Source organism: Cucurbita maxima, unplaced genomic scaffold (genome assembly GCF_002738345.1).
Source record: "Cucurbita maxima cultivar Rimu unplaced genomic scaffold, Cmax_1.0 Cma_Scf00018, whole genome shotgun sequence".
In the NCBI taxonomy this organism is placed as follows: domain Eukaryota; kingdom Viridiplantae; phylum Streptophyta; class Magnoliopsida; order Cucurbitales; family Cucurbitaceae; genus Cucurbita; species Cucurbita maxima.
The window spans coordinates 382,781-401,767 of record NW_019272034.1 but is presented as its reverse complement, the minus strand read 5'-3'; the positions used below and the strand labels follow the sequence as shown (position 1 = coordinate 401,767).

Sequence of the window (18,987 nt, the reverse complement as noted above, 5' to 3'; positions counted from 1 at the left end):
GCCAACGTGGCTTTTAATGGTCAACAAAAATAGAGTAATAGATGTTCAAAAAGTCAACCCCTTTGTAATTTTACTATATTTTGAAAAACAACCATAGAGATAATATCCCAATTATTTGTTGTTTTGGATAATTTCACATATTATCTTATAGCAAATTCTTCCCAAATTAACTAATTAAATTAATCAATTTGTATAATCGAAATCTTTGTAGATGAATCACGGTACGTTTATTTTACTTTCTAGCTAATCATCGATCAATATCGTTTAAATGAAATTAGTTTACTCAAATGTTATAGATGTTGTTGGTTGAATAGGTAAAGGCGTTTTTTTTACCATATAAAAAAACTAAGGGCATATTTGGCATATAAAAGTTTTTATAAAGAGAATTGAAATTATTTTTAAGCATATCTTTATTTCGTGGGTAAAATGAAAACTTGTAAAAATTTTAAAATAAAATTGGTTTGACTTGAAAAGGAATAAAATATGAGGAATCTTGGATCCAAGTGAATTATCCAAAGATTTATTCATGGTAGGTAATAGGGAATTGACAAAGTCAACCAAAATCAGAATCTCGTATGATCAGCTCATCGTTGACCTCACACATTGACTTGCTTATAATAAAGACAACAAACAATTTGAAAGATTTTTGATATGCAAAAAATAAATTACCTTGCCATAGGGCCCATCTCGGAATGGAAGTTTGAGGAGATCGTGGTAGCAGAGTCAATTTGATGACCTCTCTGATTTAACTCGAGGTTTAGACATTCTTTGAGCTCGGTTACAACGTGACTCATAGTCGGCCTATTTATAGGGTTACGAGCAGTGCAAGACATTCCTATGTCTACAGCTTTCCACACCGAGTTAGTATTGCAATCGTCTTTTATTTTCGGATCAATTATAGAGTAGATATCGCCTTGGTTAATGTTGGAATCAACCCATTGAATAATGTGGCTTTTCTCACTAGTTTTCACTAGTACAGGTCTTCCCGTGATGAGCTCCAGAATAACAATTCCAAAGCTATAAACATCGCTCTTCTCAGTCAATTTGTATGACGTATAATACCTAAAAAAAAAAAAACAAGGGTTACCAAAATACTTTTGAAGTGAGATTTCCATAACCTCGCCTAGTAAACAAAACATACTCTGGATCAAGATAGCCAGGAGTTCCAACCACCTTCGTCGTCACATGAGTGGCACCTCCCTCCATTGGAAAAGCTCTTGAGAGGCCAAAATCAGCAAGTTTTGCTTGTAAATACTCATTCAATAGAATGTTACATGATTTGATATCTCTATGGATAATTGGAGGCCTACAACCATTGTGTAGATATTCCAATCCTGCATAAAATGTATACTCAAATGGTCAAAATGGATATAAGACTTCAATTATAGCAAAGCTTAGCCCATCATTAAGTTAGTTGCTACCTTGTGCTGAATCCAATCCTATTTGAAGCCTTTCTTCCCACCTTAAAACAACTCTTCCATCTGCATAAAGCTTATCACAGCAACATTAGTACAAGCAATAGCGTTCTACCCATTGAACTCAATTTGGTTCCTACCAGAAAGCACTGATCCTAGGTTTCCTTTGGCCATGTATTCATAGACAAGCCCCATTTTTGTTTCCCCTTCATTGCAATATCCAACCAGGCCAGTTAAGTTTCTGTGATGAACTCTCAACAGAAGATCGACCTGTCACGAGTTAACCGTGTAAATAAGCATTGAAAATAAAGTTATGGGCGGTAGAACAATTGGGCTAATACCTCTGCTTGAAATTCTCGATACCCTTGAGCTGATTTTGGAGATAGCATCTTTACAGCCACTTCAGTGTTACCCATGACACCATAATAAACCTTTCCAAACCCACCTTCACCCAATAGTCTACCGAAATTATTGGTCATTTTTAAGATGTCTGAGTAGGAAAGTTGGCGACTTGGTGTCTGTAATGGCTCATGTGGGTTAAGCTGAACTTCAGAGTTTATTGGTGAATGGGGCTCCATTAGGCTTGGGCCTGTACCACCTAGAAGTTAAATACAGAGATATTATAGAAGTACTGATATGAAGAAAGTGTTGATAAAAAGAAACATATTGGCTGCTTACCTTTAGAACTTCGTTTGCGTCGAATGAAGTAAATAGAAGCTAAAATCAATGCTAAAATGATGAGAGCTCCCCCAACCGCTGCTACTATTGGAACTACTATGTTATTCTTCTTCTTCTTTTCACTCGGACTTGTCCCATCTAAATACGGGTTTCCCTCCATACTTAAGAAAGAACATTTATGAATGTTAATTAATTGGTAAAATAAAGGCTTTGACAAGATTTTCCTCTGGATTGGAAGAACATTTAGAGGGGTTAATGAAACTGGAAAGAAAAGTACCTCAATGAAAGGGAGCCTTTGTTCCTTTTGTCAATAAGTGAGGCAGGAACTTGGCCTGATAGATTGTTTCCAGATAAATCTCTGCAGTAATAATAAACATAATGTGATATACGTAAATGCAAAGCTCCCAGAGTTTATACTTCAAGTGAAAAATATCATATCATTGTGGAGAGTCGTGGTTCCTATCAAAGTTCATAGTAAACTTACATAACAGTCAACAGTGGCATTTCAGCAAGAAAATCAGGCACCGCTCCACTCAAGTTATTATTTGACAAATCCCTGAGACAATCTCTTGTAAAGACTTTTTCTTGGCGTTCATCAAGCAAAAGCAGGGATTTGAAGGAGATGCTTTAAAGAGGTAGAAAAAGGCACTTACAAAAAAGCGAGCTTTGCAAGACTTGATATGTTGGCTGAAATTTCGCCAGTCAATCCATTGGACGATAAGTCTCTGATAAGAATAGGACCATTAATCTAACTGAAACATTCCCAGAAAGTGATAGCAAAATAAATGCAAAGATACTCACAGCCCTGTGATTCTTGGAGGATTTGAAGCATCATAGCTACAGTTGATACCCTGCCAAGCAAACATTTTAGGGGCACATGGATCTCCTTGCCAGTTTTTTGTAACCCCATAATCGTTCTTAATGGATTTAATACCATCAACTGCAAAGAACAAATTTGGATATTGAAGTGAATATCTAGAGACAAGAACATGATGAATGTCCATAAATATTACCATCATCTTGTTCTGTTGTGAGCTGTGGAAAGTTCATCACTTTGTATATCTCAATTGCATTCAGGATGGGCGGAAGAGTTGACCCTTCGGACATGATCAATTTAAAGTCATACGTATCATTAAGAGTCAAGGGAGCTATGCTACGCACAACATTCTCCGTTAGATAACTGACTAGAATATTGTCGGCTACCCAAAGCTGGTCGTTTAGATAGATCTTGAATAGCCTGGATTGGTTGGCTTTGAGCTCTTGTAGTTCAGCAAAATACATATATACGTAGTATTGGTTGGGTCCATTAACATCGTCCCAATAAAACTCCATTGGTGCACTTGCATTTATCACTGTGGAGGCCGTGCTCAACACCTTAGAGGGTGCCATGAAACCAGGGGAATCGTTGTTGTTAATCGGGAGTGAAGCGGTTATTGGAGTCCATTTCACGAGTGGAGTTGGTGGACTCCAAACACGATCATATATGTCGTCTGGAAATCTAACAATACATACCCATCATGATAAGTAAATATAGAAAATTGAGTCCACGTTCGCTAATTAAGAGGATGATCGTGGTTCCTAGTAGGCACCAAAGAGCAGAGGACTCACCGGATGAATGTATCGTTTGGAGCACCAATGTCGAGCCGAAATAACGTTGATAATGAGCCACTTATAGTCACATAAGTGGTGTTTGGCAATGGCCTTAGCTCCAAGGCTGAAAGAAAAGGAACCCCATTTCCATTGTTCACAAGACAAACCTGCGCTTGATTTGAAATTGCAATATGAATGATCTCCTCCTCGATAATATTGTTTATGCTGTCTCCAAATTTCACGGTCACCCAAAAATCAGGTCCAAAATATAGATCGAACTCTGGAGTGGTGCTTTGATTATCATAATTTGCATACAGGAAACTTGCTCGAATCAAATACTTGGTGCCAAGTTTGAGTTTAATGGTATAGCAGTTCCTTGTCCCATCAGGAAAGCTTCTAAGGCTCCATAGTTGTTTCTGGAGAGTACTGGAACGACGACTTGGTGGTAAAGTTATGGCCAAACCAGTTTGGACGTAATTGGAATCAGAGACGTAATTGATACCCGTAGCTGGCTCAGTATAGCTAGAATTGGAGCCGCAATCAATACTGATGAAGCCTGAAAAACAAGGTGTAAACCGATTGGTGGCACGCAAACAGAGAAAAGGAGTAGAGGGAGTAAGGGAAATACAGACCTTGTTGGGTTTGGGCATGCACCAAATGCAGGAGAGGAAGAGTGGCGATGAAGGCAGAAAGGAAGGCTTTGAGTTTGGCCATTGGATTAGGATGTGATGATGAGTAGAGAGTGAAGCATTTATGGGTTTTTAGTGAAATGAATTGGTCAAGTAGAACCTTAGCTACGCAATGTTTTTTATATTCTTAAACATTTCTTACAAATTGTGAAACAATCTAAAGTCAACTGCATGATATCATTTGACAGATAGGGCGAGCATGTTGCCAACTTGTGTTTCATTAATAGATAGAATGTTGAGTTCATGCACTCCCTTCTCCAATTTTATACCTATTATTATACCCCCTCACAAAAATCATATACTTGGTTAAAAATCGTGAGGATGATGGCAATACGTAACGAGCTAAAGTAGACAATATTTACTAGCGATGGGCTTCGGATGTTATAAACGATATTAGAGCCAGCCACCGAGCAGTGTGCCAGCGAGAAAACTGGACCCTCAAAGGAGTAAATTGTGAGATCTCACATTGGTTGAAAAGTAGAACTAAGCAGAAACGTTTTAAAACCTTGAAGAGAAGCCTGGAAGGAAAAGTTTAATAAACACAATATCTATTAGGGGTGAGCTCGAACAGGTTACACAAACTCATTTCGAAAGATTTATATCTCTAACCTTTGGTCGAACACACAGGCTTGGCTCAAATTGGCATTACTTAAAGTAATACATGCCTCGAATAATACAATTTTTAATTTTTGTTTAGAAACTTTTCAAATATATATATTTTTTTTAATTTCAAGAGATTTATTAGAAATTGTTATCATAAAAAGTTTAGACATTTCTTGTGTAGATTTTTTTCTTAAACTAACTTCCTAAACAAAAATATTAAATTACAAATAGGATATTATTATAATTATTAGTTGTCTTTTTAGAATATAAAAAAGAAATAGGAATATTTGACTGATTCGTCACATTAGACCTCTGACATTAACAACTAAATAATAATCCATAAAAAAAAAAAACCAATTAGCAAAAATAAATTAAATGGAGATTAGTGGATTTCAATTATGACAAAAAATTAAAATAATAAAAGAATTTATTTCCAAAATAAATAACAAGTCAACTCAATTGGCTCCATTCTAAATTGCGTGTATTTCCACGGTTGACCTAATTTTAGTACAATACAAAACCATTGTTTTTCTTTGAAAATCAGTTGGTCTAAATAATTACGTTGGACATTTCTTCTTTTGTTTTTTTTTTTTTAATCAGTTTAATATTTTCTTTAAAAAAAATTAATTTTAGTCGAAACAAAAATTTAAAACTTTTTTTTAGCTCTTAAGACTTATGGTTTAAATCGTAGGTAAAAAGAATATATATATTTACAAGATTAATTTTTGAAAAACTAAATAAATAAATAGTTATAGAATGGAGCCTTAATATATACAATCATATTAATATTTATTACTCACCAAAATTGTAATTATAAATCTAATACCATAGCTTAGTAAATAAATTTTGGTAACCTAAATTACATGGCTCCATAAAGATAAAGATGACGTGTAGTTAACTATAATTGAATTCTGTATCAAGAAATAAATATAAAAGAACACTGAGCATATGTCTTACATTGTTTATTTTTGTTTATTCTTAACATTATATATAAGAAAATAATAACAATTCTAAAGACTTGCCTAATACAAAATGAACTATCTTGCTACAGGACCCATCTCCGAATGGATGGTTGAAGAGATGGCTGTAGCAGAATCAGTTTGATGGTCTCTCTGGTTTAGCTCAAGGCTTAGGCATTCCTTGAGTTCATTTACAACCTGGCTCATTGTTGGCCTATTTAAAGGATTACGAGCCGTGCAAGACATTCCTATGTCTACTGCTTTCCACATTGAGTTAGTGTAGCAATCTTCTTTTATGTTGGGATCAATTATAGAGTAGATGTCGCCTTGGGCAATGTTGGAATCAACCCACTGGATAATATGAGTTTTCTCGCTAGTTTTCACTAGTACAGCTCTTCCAGTGATGAGTTCTAAAATAACAATTCCAAAGCTATAAACATCACTCTTCTCTGTCAATTTGTACGATGAGTGATACCTGAAAGGGAGTGGGAGAAATGAAAGTGTTACTAAACTTTTTTGTTTTTCCCAAGTAATGAGATTATTTTGAAAGATCGTAGAAAGAACATACTCAGGATCAAGGTATCCAGGAGTTCCAACCACGTTTGTTGTCACATGAGTCGCACCCCCTTCAATAGGAAAAGCTCTCGACAGGCCGAAATCAGCAAGTTTGGCTTGTAAATACTCGTTCAGTAAAATGTTGCTTGGTTTGATATCTCTATGGATAATTGGAGGCCTACAACCATTGTGTAGATATTCCAATCCTGCATAAATGTATACTCAAATGGTCAAAATGGATATAAGACTTCAATTATAGCAAAGCTTAGCCTATCATTAAGTTAGTTGCTACCTTGTGCTGAATCCAATGCTATTTGAAGCCTTTCTCCCCACCTTAAAACAACTCTTCCATCTGCATAAAGTTTATCACAGCAACATTAGTACAAGCAATAGCGTTCTACCCATTGAACTCAATTTGGTTCCTACCAGAAAGCACTGATCCTAGGTTTCCTTTGGCCATGTATTCATAGACAAGCCCCATTTTTGTTTCCCCTTCATTGCAATATCCAACCAGGCCAGTTAAGTTTCTGTGATGAACTCTCAACAGAAGATCGACCTGTCATGAGTTAACAACAGTGTAAATAAGCATTGAAAGTAAAGTTATGGGCGGTAGAACAATTGGGTTAATACCTCTGCTTGAAATTCTCGATACCCTTGAGCTGATTTTGGAGACAACATCTTTACAGCCACTTCAGTGTTACCCATGACACCATAATAAACCTTTCCAAACCCACCTTCACCCAATAGTCTACTGAAATTATTGGTCATTTTTAAGATGTCCGAGTAGGAAAGTTGGCGACTTGGTGTGTGTAATGGCTCATGTGGACGAAGGTGAAGTTCAGAATTCATTGGTGAATGGGGGTCCACGATGATTGGGGCTGTAGCAATTTGAAGTTAAATACAGAGATAAAGAAAGGGTTGATATATAAGCAACTTATTGGCTGCTTACCTTTAGAATTACTTCGTTTGCGTCGAATGAAGTAAACAGAAGCTAAAATCAAGAGTAAAATGATGATAGCTCCACCAATTGCTGCTGCTATTGGAACTACTATGTTATTCTTCTTCTCTTCGCTTGGTGTTGTTCCTTGTAGATTCGGATTTCCCTCCGTACTTGTGAAAGCAACATTCATGAGTGTTAATAAATTAGTAAAAAAAAAAAAGGGTTATGAGAAGATTTTCATCTCATTTGGAAGAACAGAGTAAGGAACTTTGTAAAGAGAACCTTAATAAAAGAGACCCTTTATTTATTTTGTCAATAAGAGCGGCAGGAATCTGTCCAGACAGGTTGTTTCCTGATAATTTTCTGCAACAATTATATGATAGATGGAATTTGAGCTCATAAATCTTCTCAAACATAATGATATCTTACTTGGAATTCAAAGTAAACTTACAGGACAGTCAACATTGGCATTTTAGCAAGAAAATCAGGCACCACTCCACTAAGGCTATTATTTGACAAATCCCTGAAATCATCAAAGTATTCTATCAGCCTCTTGTTAGGAGATCCATTTCTGAAGAGGTACAGAAAAAGGCACTTACAAAACCTCTAGCTCTGCTAGATTTGCTATGTTGCCTAAAATCTCTCCACTCAATCCACTCGACGATAAATCTCTGTCAACAATTGGATTATCAGCCTAACTTGCATATGAAAGGAACCATTCCAAGAAAGTGATACTCACAGCAGTGTGATTCTTGGAGGGTTTGAAGCATCAGAACTGCAGTTGAGTCCTTGCCAGACAAATGTTGTAGGAGCACATGGATCCCCTTGCCAGTTTTTAGTAACCCCATAATTATGCTTAATGGATTCAATGGCATCAACTTCAAAGAAGAAATTAAGGGGTATGGAAGTGAATATTTAGATATAAAAAAGAATGAGAAGATGCAGAAAGATGAATGTTCATAAATGTTACCATCAGCTTGTTCTGTTGTGAGTTGTGTGAAGTTCATCACTTTGTATATCTCAATTGCGTTCAGAATGGGCGGAAGAGTTGACCCTTCGGACATGATCAATTTATAATCACGAAAACTCGAGGGAATTATAGTACGAACCAGATTTTCTGATAGATAATCAACCACAATATCCTCCTTTATCAAAAGATCATCATTTAGATAGATTTTGAATAATCTGGATTGGTTGGGCTTGAGCACCTGAAGTTCAGCAAAATACATGTATACATAGTATAGGTTAGGCCCATTATCATCGTCCCAATAAATCTCCATGGGTGCACTTGCATTTATTACTGTGGAGGCCGTGCTCAACACCTTAGAGGGTGCCATGAAACGAAATGAATCTTTGTTGGCAATGGGGAGTGAAGTATTTATAGGAGTCCATTGGAGGAGTGGAGATGGTGGACTCCAAACACGATCATATATGTCGTCTGGAAATCTAAGAACACATACATATCATGATAAGTAACATTATAGAAAATGAGCGGTGGGCACGGCAGAGCAGAGGACTCACCGGATGAGATAATCGTTTGGAGAGCCAGTGTCCAAGCGCAAGAAAGTTGATAATGAGCCAGTTGTAGTTACATAAGTGGTGTCTGGCAATGGCCTTAGCTCCAACGCTGAAACAAAAGGAACCCCATTTCCATTGTTGACGAGGCAAATCTGCACCTGGTTTGAGGTTGTGATATGAATGATTTCGTTATTGATGATATTTTTTATGTCGTCTCCTAAATTCACGGTGACCCAGAAATCAGGTCCAAAGTATAGATCGAATTTTGGAATGTTGTTTTGGGCATCATAATTGGCATAGAAGAAACTTGCTCGAATCAAATACTTGATGCCAAGTTTGACTTGAATGTTATAGCAGTTCCTTGTTCCATTGGGAAAGCTTCTAAGGCTCCGTAGCTGTTGTAGGAGAGTTCCGGAATGGCTACTTGATGGTAAAGTTATGGCCAAACCGGTTTCCACGTAATTAGAATCAGAGACATAATTGATACCCGTAGTTGGCTCAGTATAGCTAGAATTGGAGCCACAATCAATACTGATGAAGCCTGAAAAACAAGGTGTAAACCGATTGGTGGCATGCAAACAAAGAAGAGAAGTAGAGGAAGTAGGGAAAATACAGACCTTGTTGGGTTTGGGCATGAACCAAATGCAGAAGAGGAAGAGTGGCGATGAACGTAAGAAGGAAGGCTTTGAGTTTGCCCATTGGATTAGGAAATGAGTAGAGAGTGAAGCACTTGGTGGAAGAATTTATGGGATTTTAGTGAAATGAATTGGTCAAGTCCGAGCTGTTTGTGGGGTCCAAGGATGAGATGTGTATTGAAAATTTAGGAGCTGAGGAGTCTTCACATTTGTAATACAATCCAAAGTCAACTGGTAGTGGTCAATTACATTTGGCAGATGGTGGGGTGAGGCTCAACCGTGTTGGCAACTTGGGTTTGAATGGTCAATGAAAATCTTTTATTTTTTTCCCTATTTTTTTCTTCTTTTCACATTTTTAGTGGCCTATTCATGATTATTCATGATTTTGGACGTCTCACTCCCAAAAATATGGGTTTATAAGTAAGAATAAAAAGAATTTACTTTGTAACCGATTGAGCCTACTGCCAGTAAATATTGTTTCGTTTTGCTCATTACGCATCGCTATTAGTCTCACGATTTTAGATTGTGTTTGCTAGAGAGAGGTCTCCACACTTATAAAAAATGTTTTGTTCCCCTATCTGACCGATGCGGGTCATTGCTGGTATACCTAAAACAGTCCAAGCACATAGCTTGTTGTACAGCGGAGAATGTACACTATTTAACTTTTTTAAAAAAGAAAAAAAAAAAAAAAACTCTCTAACCAGTTTTCTTCTATAAATTTTCTCTAATTTTGGATTAGTTGGAGTTGTAGATTCGAATAAGATTCTCCCATAAATTTGAAATAACTTTATGAGATCGAATTTGTAGCCTATAATAAACATCAAATAGCTTTTCAACAAACAAATAAAAATAAAAATATGGGGCTATTATTTATCCTCATGAATAAAAGAATGCCTAAATTAAGAACACTAGACAATGAGACCATGGCCATCTACCTTGCTTCAGGACCAAACAAAGAAACGTGATCAGCAGCTACTGATTCAGGCTGGTGATTACTGGCACTGTGAGCCAACTCCATGTTCAAACATTCATTCAAATCTATCACAACTTGGTTCATCGTTGGCCTATTTGTAGACGCCAGAGATGCACATGACATTGCGATTTCAACCGCTTTCCAAACGGTGTTTACGTTGAAATCTTCTTTCAATTTTGGATCGATAATGGAGCTGATATCACCTTGAGAAAGCATCGAGTCAACCCATTGATAGATGTGAATTACCTTCTCTGAACTCTTTGTCAAAACTGGTTTTCCTGTTATGATTTCTAGAAGAACAATTCCGAAGCCATAAATGTCGCTTTTTTCATTTAATCTATACGACGTGTAATATCTGAAAGCAAGTAGAATGTTGCAAAAGAGTCAGCAAGAGAGTTGAAGCAATTTGATTGTTAGAAAAGTATTTGAATATAAACTACTTACTCAGGGTCGAGGTAACCAGGAGTGCCAACCACATTCGTTGTCACATGAGTGGCACCATCGTCGACAGGAAAAACTCTCGACAACCCGAAATCAGATACCTTTGCTCGAAAGTTATCATCCAACAAGATGTTGGAAGATTTTACATCTCTATGTACAATAGCTGGCTTTATACCAGAATGCAAGTACTGTAATCCTAAATCACATTGAAATGAGAGAATAAGAAACTGAGAGACTAGGAATTCACCAAATAAATTTGAGCTCTATGATTAATATAGTTACTAACCTTGTGCTGCATCCACTGCTATGTGAAGTCTGTCTTCCCAATTCAACAGAGCAGACTTTTCATCTACATGTCATCCATATCAAAGTTAAGAACATATAATTGAAGTTCCACATGTCGCAAACCAGCAAAATATTTTTACACAACAATGACCAAAACCAGACCTGAGATGAGAGATCCCAAGTTTCCTCTGCCCATGTACTCATAGATGAGTCCTTTGTTGGTCGGTTCATTGCAAAATCCAACCAGACCAGTCAAGTTTCTATGATGAACCCTCATAAGAAGGTCAACCTGAAATTGTTAGAATTTGGGTGTCAATCGAGAGAAATTAAAGTATTTATGAATGAACTTTTGTATTTGGTAGACATCAAAGTTCCGGACCTCTGCTTGAAATTGTTGATACCCTTGAATGGATCGAGGAGATAGCATTTTGACAGCTACTTCAATGTTTTCGATTTTGCCATAGTAAACTCGTCCAAAACCACCTTCTCCAAGCATACGCTCGAAATTGTTTGTCATTCTTAGGACATCCGAGTATGAATAGCATCTCTTAGTCGTGTCCCAATTTTCAGAATGATCAACAGCTTGTTTCGCCACTCCAATTACAGCTTCTAAAAGGATATCACAAGCTTAGATATCTGAACTAAAATAGCAACAAATTTCAGAGAGTAAATTCATAAAAAATCGTATAGTATGTTCTCACCTTTTGATTTTCTTATTTTTTTCCTCCAAAAGATAGCCGCTGCAATTAAGAACAAAAGCAGAAGAAATCCAACAACTGATGCTACTACAGGAACAACAACTTTGCTTCCCTTCTCTTTGCTTGGAGGCGTAGTAAACAGATTAGGATTTTCGCCAAATCTATCAGAAGAAAAAAAACAAAGATTTTAACATCACTTCAAAAGAAACTAGACCTTATTGCATGAGTTTTCAGAGAAACTAGACCTTAATAACAGAGAGCCATTATTGGACCTTTCTACGAGCTGGGCTGGAATTAGTCCTGAAAGCTTGTTTTTCTCCAAGTTTCTGCAATAAAAAGATGCAGTGTGTAAGAAAATATTGTATCTAAGGTAAAAATTAAAAAGAAACTTATTATTTGTCTAACTACTTTTGTGTAACTTACAGGACTCGCAACGATGGCAATTGAGTGATAAATTCAGGCACTGATCCGCTCAAATTATTGTTTGACAGATCTCTAAAACCAACCAAAAAATGAAAAACGAATTCATGTAAGAATCAGCGGTGATATATTAGATTATTTTCTTTTGTTGTGAGGAACTAATAATTTCACTTACAGAGTCTCCAGCATTTTAAGATCAGCTATATCTCTAGGTATTTCACCCGTCAGTCCACTGGAGGACAAATCCCTGATTGAAAGTTCAGCCATCCCAGAAAGAAAACCATAAAAATGAATTCCAAGAAACAAAAAGGAGATGAGGGAAGATTTCATTGAAACATCAAATATTAACAACACAAAAATAGCCGACAGTAACAGAAATGCTACACAGATAGAACAAAAAAACTTACAAGGATGTGATTCTGGGAGGCACAGAGTTCACCAAGCTACAGTTGAGTCCTTGCCAAATTAATCCCCTTGGGACACACGGATCTCCTTGCCAGTTTCTTCTAACTCCATACACTGTTTTGATATTCTCAATGGCAACAACTGAAACATTTCAAAATGTTGTTTAGCCAGTTTTCTTTCTTTTCCAAATTGGGTATTTTTTCTCTTTGAATTTAGCCTTTAATGTTTTAAAAGTTAACTCTTAATATATTAATATTTTTCAATTTAGTCAGAGCACCAAAATGAAATTTAGCCCTAAATGCAAAGGAAATCAGTAAAGTTGTTCAAAGTTCATACCATCTTCTCTAGCTGTCTCGGATTGCGAGAAATTGACGACTCGATAAATCTCAACAGCATTGAGGATCGGAGGGAGGGTTGAATTGGCAGTCCTCACGAGGGAGATCTCGTATGATCCGCCAGTCATAGGTGAGGTACTGAAAACGATCGATACGCTTAAAAATTGGGGAGAAAACGATTTATTAAGCCACCGTTCTCCATTCACAGTTATGTCGAACTCTCTGGACTCATTCGCTTGAAGCTTCTTCAGCTCCGCAAAATACATGTAGAGGAAAAACGGCGTCGTGGAATCCGGCGGCTGCCATGTGAACACCATCGGAGCGCTTGCGTTTCTCGGCGTCAACGACGTGTTCATGACCGCCGGAGGCGGCTGGAAGAAGGCCTGGTCGTTGACATTCACTTGCTGCGAGGTGTTTAAGGTTGTCCATTCTTTGATTGGAATCGGTGGATCCCAGATTCGATCGTAGACGTCGTCTTTGTACCTTCTCAGAGTGAAGCATGCAATATTAGAATAACCATTAACATACTACTACTCTATTATTTTCTCGATTTAGTCTTTTTTTTCATTACTAAAAAAAAAAAAAAAAATCAAATTTATAAATTTTAAATTATTTTCTTTTAATTTATAGGTTAAAATTGATTGATGATTAATGATAAACTGGCTAAAACTGGAAAATCTCTAATTTGTCTCAAAATTTCTAAATATTTGGCAAAATTGAATGTGTATATATATACACACACACTACAAACATTTCTTAGTATATGTTTAATAAATATGGAGTACCATCATTTAAATATTTAAAAAATAAGTAAATACTAAAACATACGTTTATCCAAATAATTTATTCAACATTTTTTTTTTTTATAAAATATCACTTGATTTGATGGGTAACCAATATTAATACTAATATTATTGATACATAAATATAAAACAATGATACATCATTCTAACCATAATTTTTCGTAGTATAATCTAAATATAACCGTAAAATAATTTTTCAATTAAAATTTAAACTTCTCATCTTCACCCTAGAATAATTCTTCAATTAAAATTTAAACTTTTCATCTTCCCATGTTTTTTTATCTCGAAAGAAAATCAAGTTTAGTAATTAAACATTTAAAAATGAGTTTCTATAGATGCTTAACATGTTATAGACTATGTTGAAGTGTTTAGGAACATAATTAGTTTGAATTTAGATATTTATTACGTTTCTCGTATAGACTATGTTGAAGTGTTTAGGAACATAATTAGTTTGAATTTAGATACACATTACATTTCTCGTATAGACTATGTTGAAGTGTTTAAGAACATAATTAATTTGAATTTAGATATTCATTACGTTTTTCGTATAGCCTATGTTGAAGTGTTAAGGAACATAATTACTTTGAATTTAGATATTCATTACGTTTCTCGTTTCTCGTATAAACTATATTGGAGTGTTTACGAACATAATTAGTTTGAATTTAGATATTGATTATGTTCCTCCTAATGCTAACGTGAAAAAGAAGAAGAAGAGGAACAGGAAAAGCAGAATCGAGACTGAGAAATGGTAAAAATTGAAAACAAACCTGATTGTTCGGTTATCAAGGGAGCCAAAATCAAGGCGGAAGAAATTAGCCAACGTCAGAGATCCGGACTGGTAAATAGAGTCTTTCAGAGGCCTCAATTCCAGAGCAGAAATGAACGGAATTCCAGTTCCAACATTCACAACACAAATTTGTACATCGCTGGACGAAACAATATGCACAATCTCTTTACGCACCACCAAATCTTCAGTAAATGTTATCGAATCCCAAACGTTCGCTCCCAAATACAGATCAAATCCAGGCAAATTCCTTCTACCATCGTAATTTCCGTACCGAAAAGTCGCTCGAATCAAATACTTCGTCCCTGCCCTCACTTTCAACTTGTAGCAATTCCTAACTCCTTCCGGAAAGCTCCTCAGGCTCCACAGCTGCCGTCCAAGACCATTCTGTATGACATCGGCGGAAATGTTGTGGAGTTCGCCGGAATTTATGAACGCCGCATCGGATTCGTAGATTATTCCTGTGTTCGGTTCTGTGTAGGTGGAGTTCGCCGGAATTCCGCAGTCTAAACTAATGAAACCTAAAATTACGAGAAAGAGGATCGATGATCAAATTCGTATGTCGATCCATTGAATTTGAGATTTTAAGTTCGATACATACCTGAAGGATTCTGCGCAGAGACGAAATTGTTGAGAGCGGAACTGGAAAGGAGGAGGAGGACGAAGAATTGGAGAGTTGCCATTAAGGAATGAGGTTTGAGGATTTGCAATATGTTTTTCACTAAATACGGCAACCGGAAGAGATTGTTTCCTTGTTCTTCTGCCTGTCAATATCGATGGCGTCTGCGGAATAAAATAAAGAAAGAAAATGGAGACAAGTTTATACACGTGAATGCCGTCTGGAAGGAACCAGGTGGGCGCGAAATATTCAAAGGTCTAAAATATGGGTCACTTTAAAATGTATATTTTAATACCATGGGCATGGATGAACAAACAATATTTTTAAACTCTTTTATTTTTTATTTTAAGAAGAGTTAAATTATAAATTTAGTTTTATAATTAAGAGAAAATTAGTATTTTAATTTTACAAATTAAAATTTTAATAAAATCTTGTAAATAATCTTAAAAACTATAGAAGAATTGAAATTTTAAATTTGTGTAAATTAAAATTAATTATTCTATTGATTTTTTTTAATCATAATATCTATATATGTGAAAATAAACTATTTTGGAAATGGAAATTCATGAAAATATATAGTTTGAATTATTGGAACATTAATTGATTCTTTAATTAGACTATAATTCAACAATCGTATCAAACAATACATATAATATTTAATTGACAATTCTTTTTTTATTTTTACGTAATTATCTATTTAACTTAATTTACCCAATCAACTAAATACAAATACTACCTACTAAATTTAATCTAATTTTTAAAACTATAGAGATCAATTATTGATTAAGATGCGAGGAGTACTTTTTACCTAATAGCTTAAAATTCATATTTACTATTATTTTAACTTTGGGTATATTTCTTATTCTTTTAGATTAAATTGTAATATATGTCCTAAAAAAAGTAATTATCATTAATAAAACATTAATTAATTGGGATGGAGAGGTAAATGGGATCACTCGACCGACATGTCGTCATTGATCTAGGTCTTGCTCAACTCTCTTCCTAGTTCCTATGTTGTCGACTCGTCGGGAAACAAAGAAAAAGGGCGAAGCGGCATTTTCCTCAGGCGAAGGGATCCGTTAATTCTGCACTTTCGGGCGGGGAAAAGTGAAATCTGAAGCAAATGGCAACTCCACCGCCACCGGGGATCGGGAATTTTGAGGGAGGACCTCCGCCGGCAGCGCCTCAGCAGCCAGGCACGGACATGACTGGAATTTGCTTCAGAGACCAACTCTGGCTCAATACTTACCCTCTCGATCGGAACCTGGTTTTCGATTACTTCGCCTTGTCCCCTTTCTACGACTGGACTTGTAACAATGAACAGCTCAGAATGCGCTCAATTCACCCCCTCGATCTCTCTCAACTCTCGTATGATTTCTCGTCTCCTAATTTTTTGTTTTTCTTGATAGAGTTTCTTCTTTTGATAGTTTTCTTCCTCTAATTGGTTGTATGTATCGCAATTCTTTTCTTTCTTCTATTTGTAGTAGTGAGGGGAAGTGGGATGCATTTTCTATGCGATTCGATAGGATAGTTCAACTTTTTTTTTTTCTTTTCTCCTCGTTCAAGTGAGATTGTCAAAAATTGGAACTGAATTCTCTAGACATTGTTAATTGAAATCCTGGGCTCCAATTTTCATTATAATGATGGGGAAATCTTCTGTTGAACAGAAAAATGACAGGGATAGAGTACATGCTGAATGAAGTTATGGAGCCCCACCTTTTTGTTTTCCGAAAGCAGAAGAGGGATGGTCCTGAGAAAGTCACACCAATGCTGACTTATTATATCTTGGATGGTTCTATTTACCAGGCGCCTCAGCTTTGCAATGTCTTTGCTGCCCGAGTTGTGAGATTATCATACTTATCTCTCTGTCAATGCCATTTATTTGGTGCAATCTTAGATTTTTTTTTTTTTGTTTGTTTGTTTGTTTGTTTGTTGATAATTGATGCATATGGTTACGATTTCATAGCTGTATTCAGTAAAATATGGTAATAGGAAGTATATTTCAACTGGAAACTTAGTTTCTGTTCTAATTAGTGATATTGTAATCATGCTTCATCATCTTAAAGGTTGGTTTTTGTTTTTTTTTTTTTCGTGCTATGAAATGCAAGAAGAATTTGTACTAAGATGTAAAGCGAGTCTGGATTCTGCTTCTCTCTTGTTCTGTTTTGTTGTAGACTTATGTTTAGTCTTCATTATACCACAGAGCCGGGCACTATATTACATATCGAAGGCCTTTACTACTGCTTCCTCAAAGTTGGAGAAGATTGGATATGGTATCTAACTCTTTATGATATAATTTTTTCTCTTTTAAGTTATCAGTAAAAGATGATCATTCATCATGATTTCACGTGCTCAGGGTTTTACTATCTTATCTGAACCTGGTTTCGTTTTCAAATCTGAGTTGAATCATACTCATTTAGCTATTATTTTTTTATTGTTGCTAATGAAGAATTAGAAACTCCCTGACACCAAAAACAAGAAAGAGAGAGAAACTCCATAATAGCCTTTCAGGCTCTAAGATAGTTGATGTTGATTGTAATTGGTACCCAATAGGCTTGATTTAAGTTCTTTTGAATTCAAACTTCAGTTTCAGAAATCAACTTTTTGATAAGAAATGTAGAATATTGTGGATACAGAGACATTGCCTAATAGCCCGATGATCTTTGAATTTTGTCATTTTATCTTGCAGCTTCAATTTTATTGACTGTTTTCTCATATCTGGTTCAGTGGATTCTGAGAATGAGAGTGAAGACGTAAAACCTGCAAAAGGGACCATTGACTTTAAGGAAGTAAAGCGAGTTGATCGTATTCTTGCATCCTTACAGCGCAAGGTAACTCAAATATCGATATATTGATACTGTATGAGCTTTATCTTTTCTACAACAGAAAATCATGTTGTGTTTGTGTATCTATTGCAAAGAGCTAATTTATGAAGTGTTCAAATTTAAGATATGAGAACTTGGGTGCAGTTTTTCTTTAGTCACAATCTCACCTGATGATTTTTTTTAGTTTTGTTTGATTAATGTTTTTGAAATCTCTATTTTTTGAACAAAAACATTGTGAAAACATGTATGAATTAAAGGGTGAACAGAAATGACTAAGGCTTTATATGTGTCCTGAGAAAAGGCTCAAATGAACAAAATCTCATATATTGTACCTGTAATTAATCAAAATTAATACAATTAAACTTCTTAAAGAAATTAAATCATCTTACGGGATAAGCTGCTAGTATCGGCTGCAAACTTGTTCTTGATTTATATTTTTCATATGGAGACTTAGTTGATCATATTCATGTAGAGTTTATATCTCTAATGCATTGGCTGAAGATCGTCATCAAAAGGCAAAAATTTCTTGTTTGCAGCTGCCACCTGCCCCTCCACCCCCACCATTTCCAGAAGGTTATGTTCCTGCTCCCGCATCAGAAGCAGAAAAAGGCCCTGAAAGCCAGCAAGGAGAACTGCAACAGCCTGCAGCAGATCCCATTATTGATCAAGGCCCTGCTAAAAGGATGAAATTTTGAAGGAAGTGCTTATGCTATGTTTCTCATTCATGCTGAGAAACATATTTAAACCTGCAATCGAAGTTCAACACGGTGAAATGGCTGCCCGATGCATGGTACCCCCCCCCCCCCCCCCCCCCCCC

The 18,987-nt window shown here is 36.0% G+C and overlaps 4 protein-coding genes across 5 annotated transcripts; 1 reads left to right on the top strand and 3 right to left on the bottom strand.

Annotated features, from left to right (window-relative positions):
* Positions 1–498: 498 nt before the first annotated feature.
* On the bottom strand, positions 499–4,434 carry LOC111492680 (LRR receptor-like serine/threonine-protein kinase IOS1). Of its 2 annotated transcripts, none has more exons than XM_023142075.1 (13): positions 4,316–4,434; positions 3,702–4,239; positions 3,107–3,591; positions 2,895–3,033; positions 2,747–2,818; positions 2,578–2,649; positions 2,371–2,451; positions 2,094–2,254; positions 1,757–2,013; positions 1,556–1,685; positions 1,422–1,481; positions 1,142–1,334; positions 499–1,062 (listed from the first exon to the last, which is right to left on the bottom strand). In XM_023142075.1, exons 1-13 carry the CDS (start codon positions 4,395–4,397, stop codon positions 666–668), a joined length of 2,667 nt encoding a protein of 888 aa, XP_022997843.1. In that variant the 5' UTR covers positions 4,398–4,434; the 3' UTR covers positions 499–665. The 2 variants fall into 2 exon arrangements, with proteins under 2 accessions (XP_022997843.1, XP_022997844.1); XM_023142076.1 differs by having other exon boundaries at positions 1,757–2,004.
* Positions 4,435–5,988: 1,554 nt separating this feature from the next.
* On the bottom strand, positions 5,989–9,668 carry LOC111492682 (probable LRR receptor-like serine/threonine-protein kinase At5g59680). Its single transcript, XM_023142078.1, has 13 exons — positions 9,565–9,668; positions 8,951–9,488; positions 8,400–8,875; positions 8,169–8,307; positions 8,029–8,100; positions 7,881–7,952; positions 7,712–7,792; positions 7,439–7,599; positions 7,120–7,367; positions 6,916–7,045; positions 6,782–6,841; positions 6,503–6,695; positions 5,989–6,409 (listed from the first exon to the last, which is right to left on the bottom strand). Exons 1-13 carry the CDS (start codon positions 9,644–9,646, stop codon positions 6,013–6,015), a joined length of 2,649 nt encoding a protein of 882 aa, XP_022997846.1. The 5' UTR covers positions 9,647–9,668; the 3' UTR covers positions 5,989–6,012.
* Positions 9,669–10,372: 704 nt separating this feature from the next.
* LOC111493276 (putative leucine-rich repeat receptor-like protein kinase At2g19210) lies at positions 10,373–15,503 on the bottom strand. Its single transcript, XM_023142922.1, has 13 exons — positions 15,328–15,503; positions 14,710–15,247; positions 13,141–13,622; positions 12,807–12,945; positions 12,575–12,646; positions 12,403–12,474; positions 12,225–12,305; positions 11,983–12,140; positions 11,661–11,890; positions 11,444–11,570; positions 11,283–11,345; positions 11,000–11,192; positions 10,373–10,910 (listed from the first exon to the last, which is right to left on the bottom strand). Exons 1-13 carry the CDS (start codon positions 15,407–15,409, stop codon positions 10,514–10,516), a joined length of 2,634 nt encoding a protein of 877 aa, XP_022998690.1. The 5' UTR covers positions 15,410–15,503; the 3' UTR covers positions 10,373–10,513.
* An 843-nt stretch (positions 15,504–16,346) lies between these two features.
* On the top strand, positions 16,347–18,978 carry LOC111493224 (mediator of RNA polymerase II transcription subunit 6). The gene is made up of 5 exons (XM_023142869.1): positions 16,347–16,713; positions 17,013–17,187; positions 17,549–17,618; positions 18,073–18,176; positions 18,707–18,978. The coding sequence occupies exons 1-5, from the start codon at positions 16,469–16,471 to the stop codon at positions 18,863–18,865; spliced, it is 753 nt and encodes a 250-aa protein (XP_022998637.1). The 5' UTR covers positions 16,347–16,468; the 3' UTR covers positions 18,866–18,978.
* Positions 18,979–18,987: the final 9 nt, after the last annotated feature.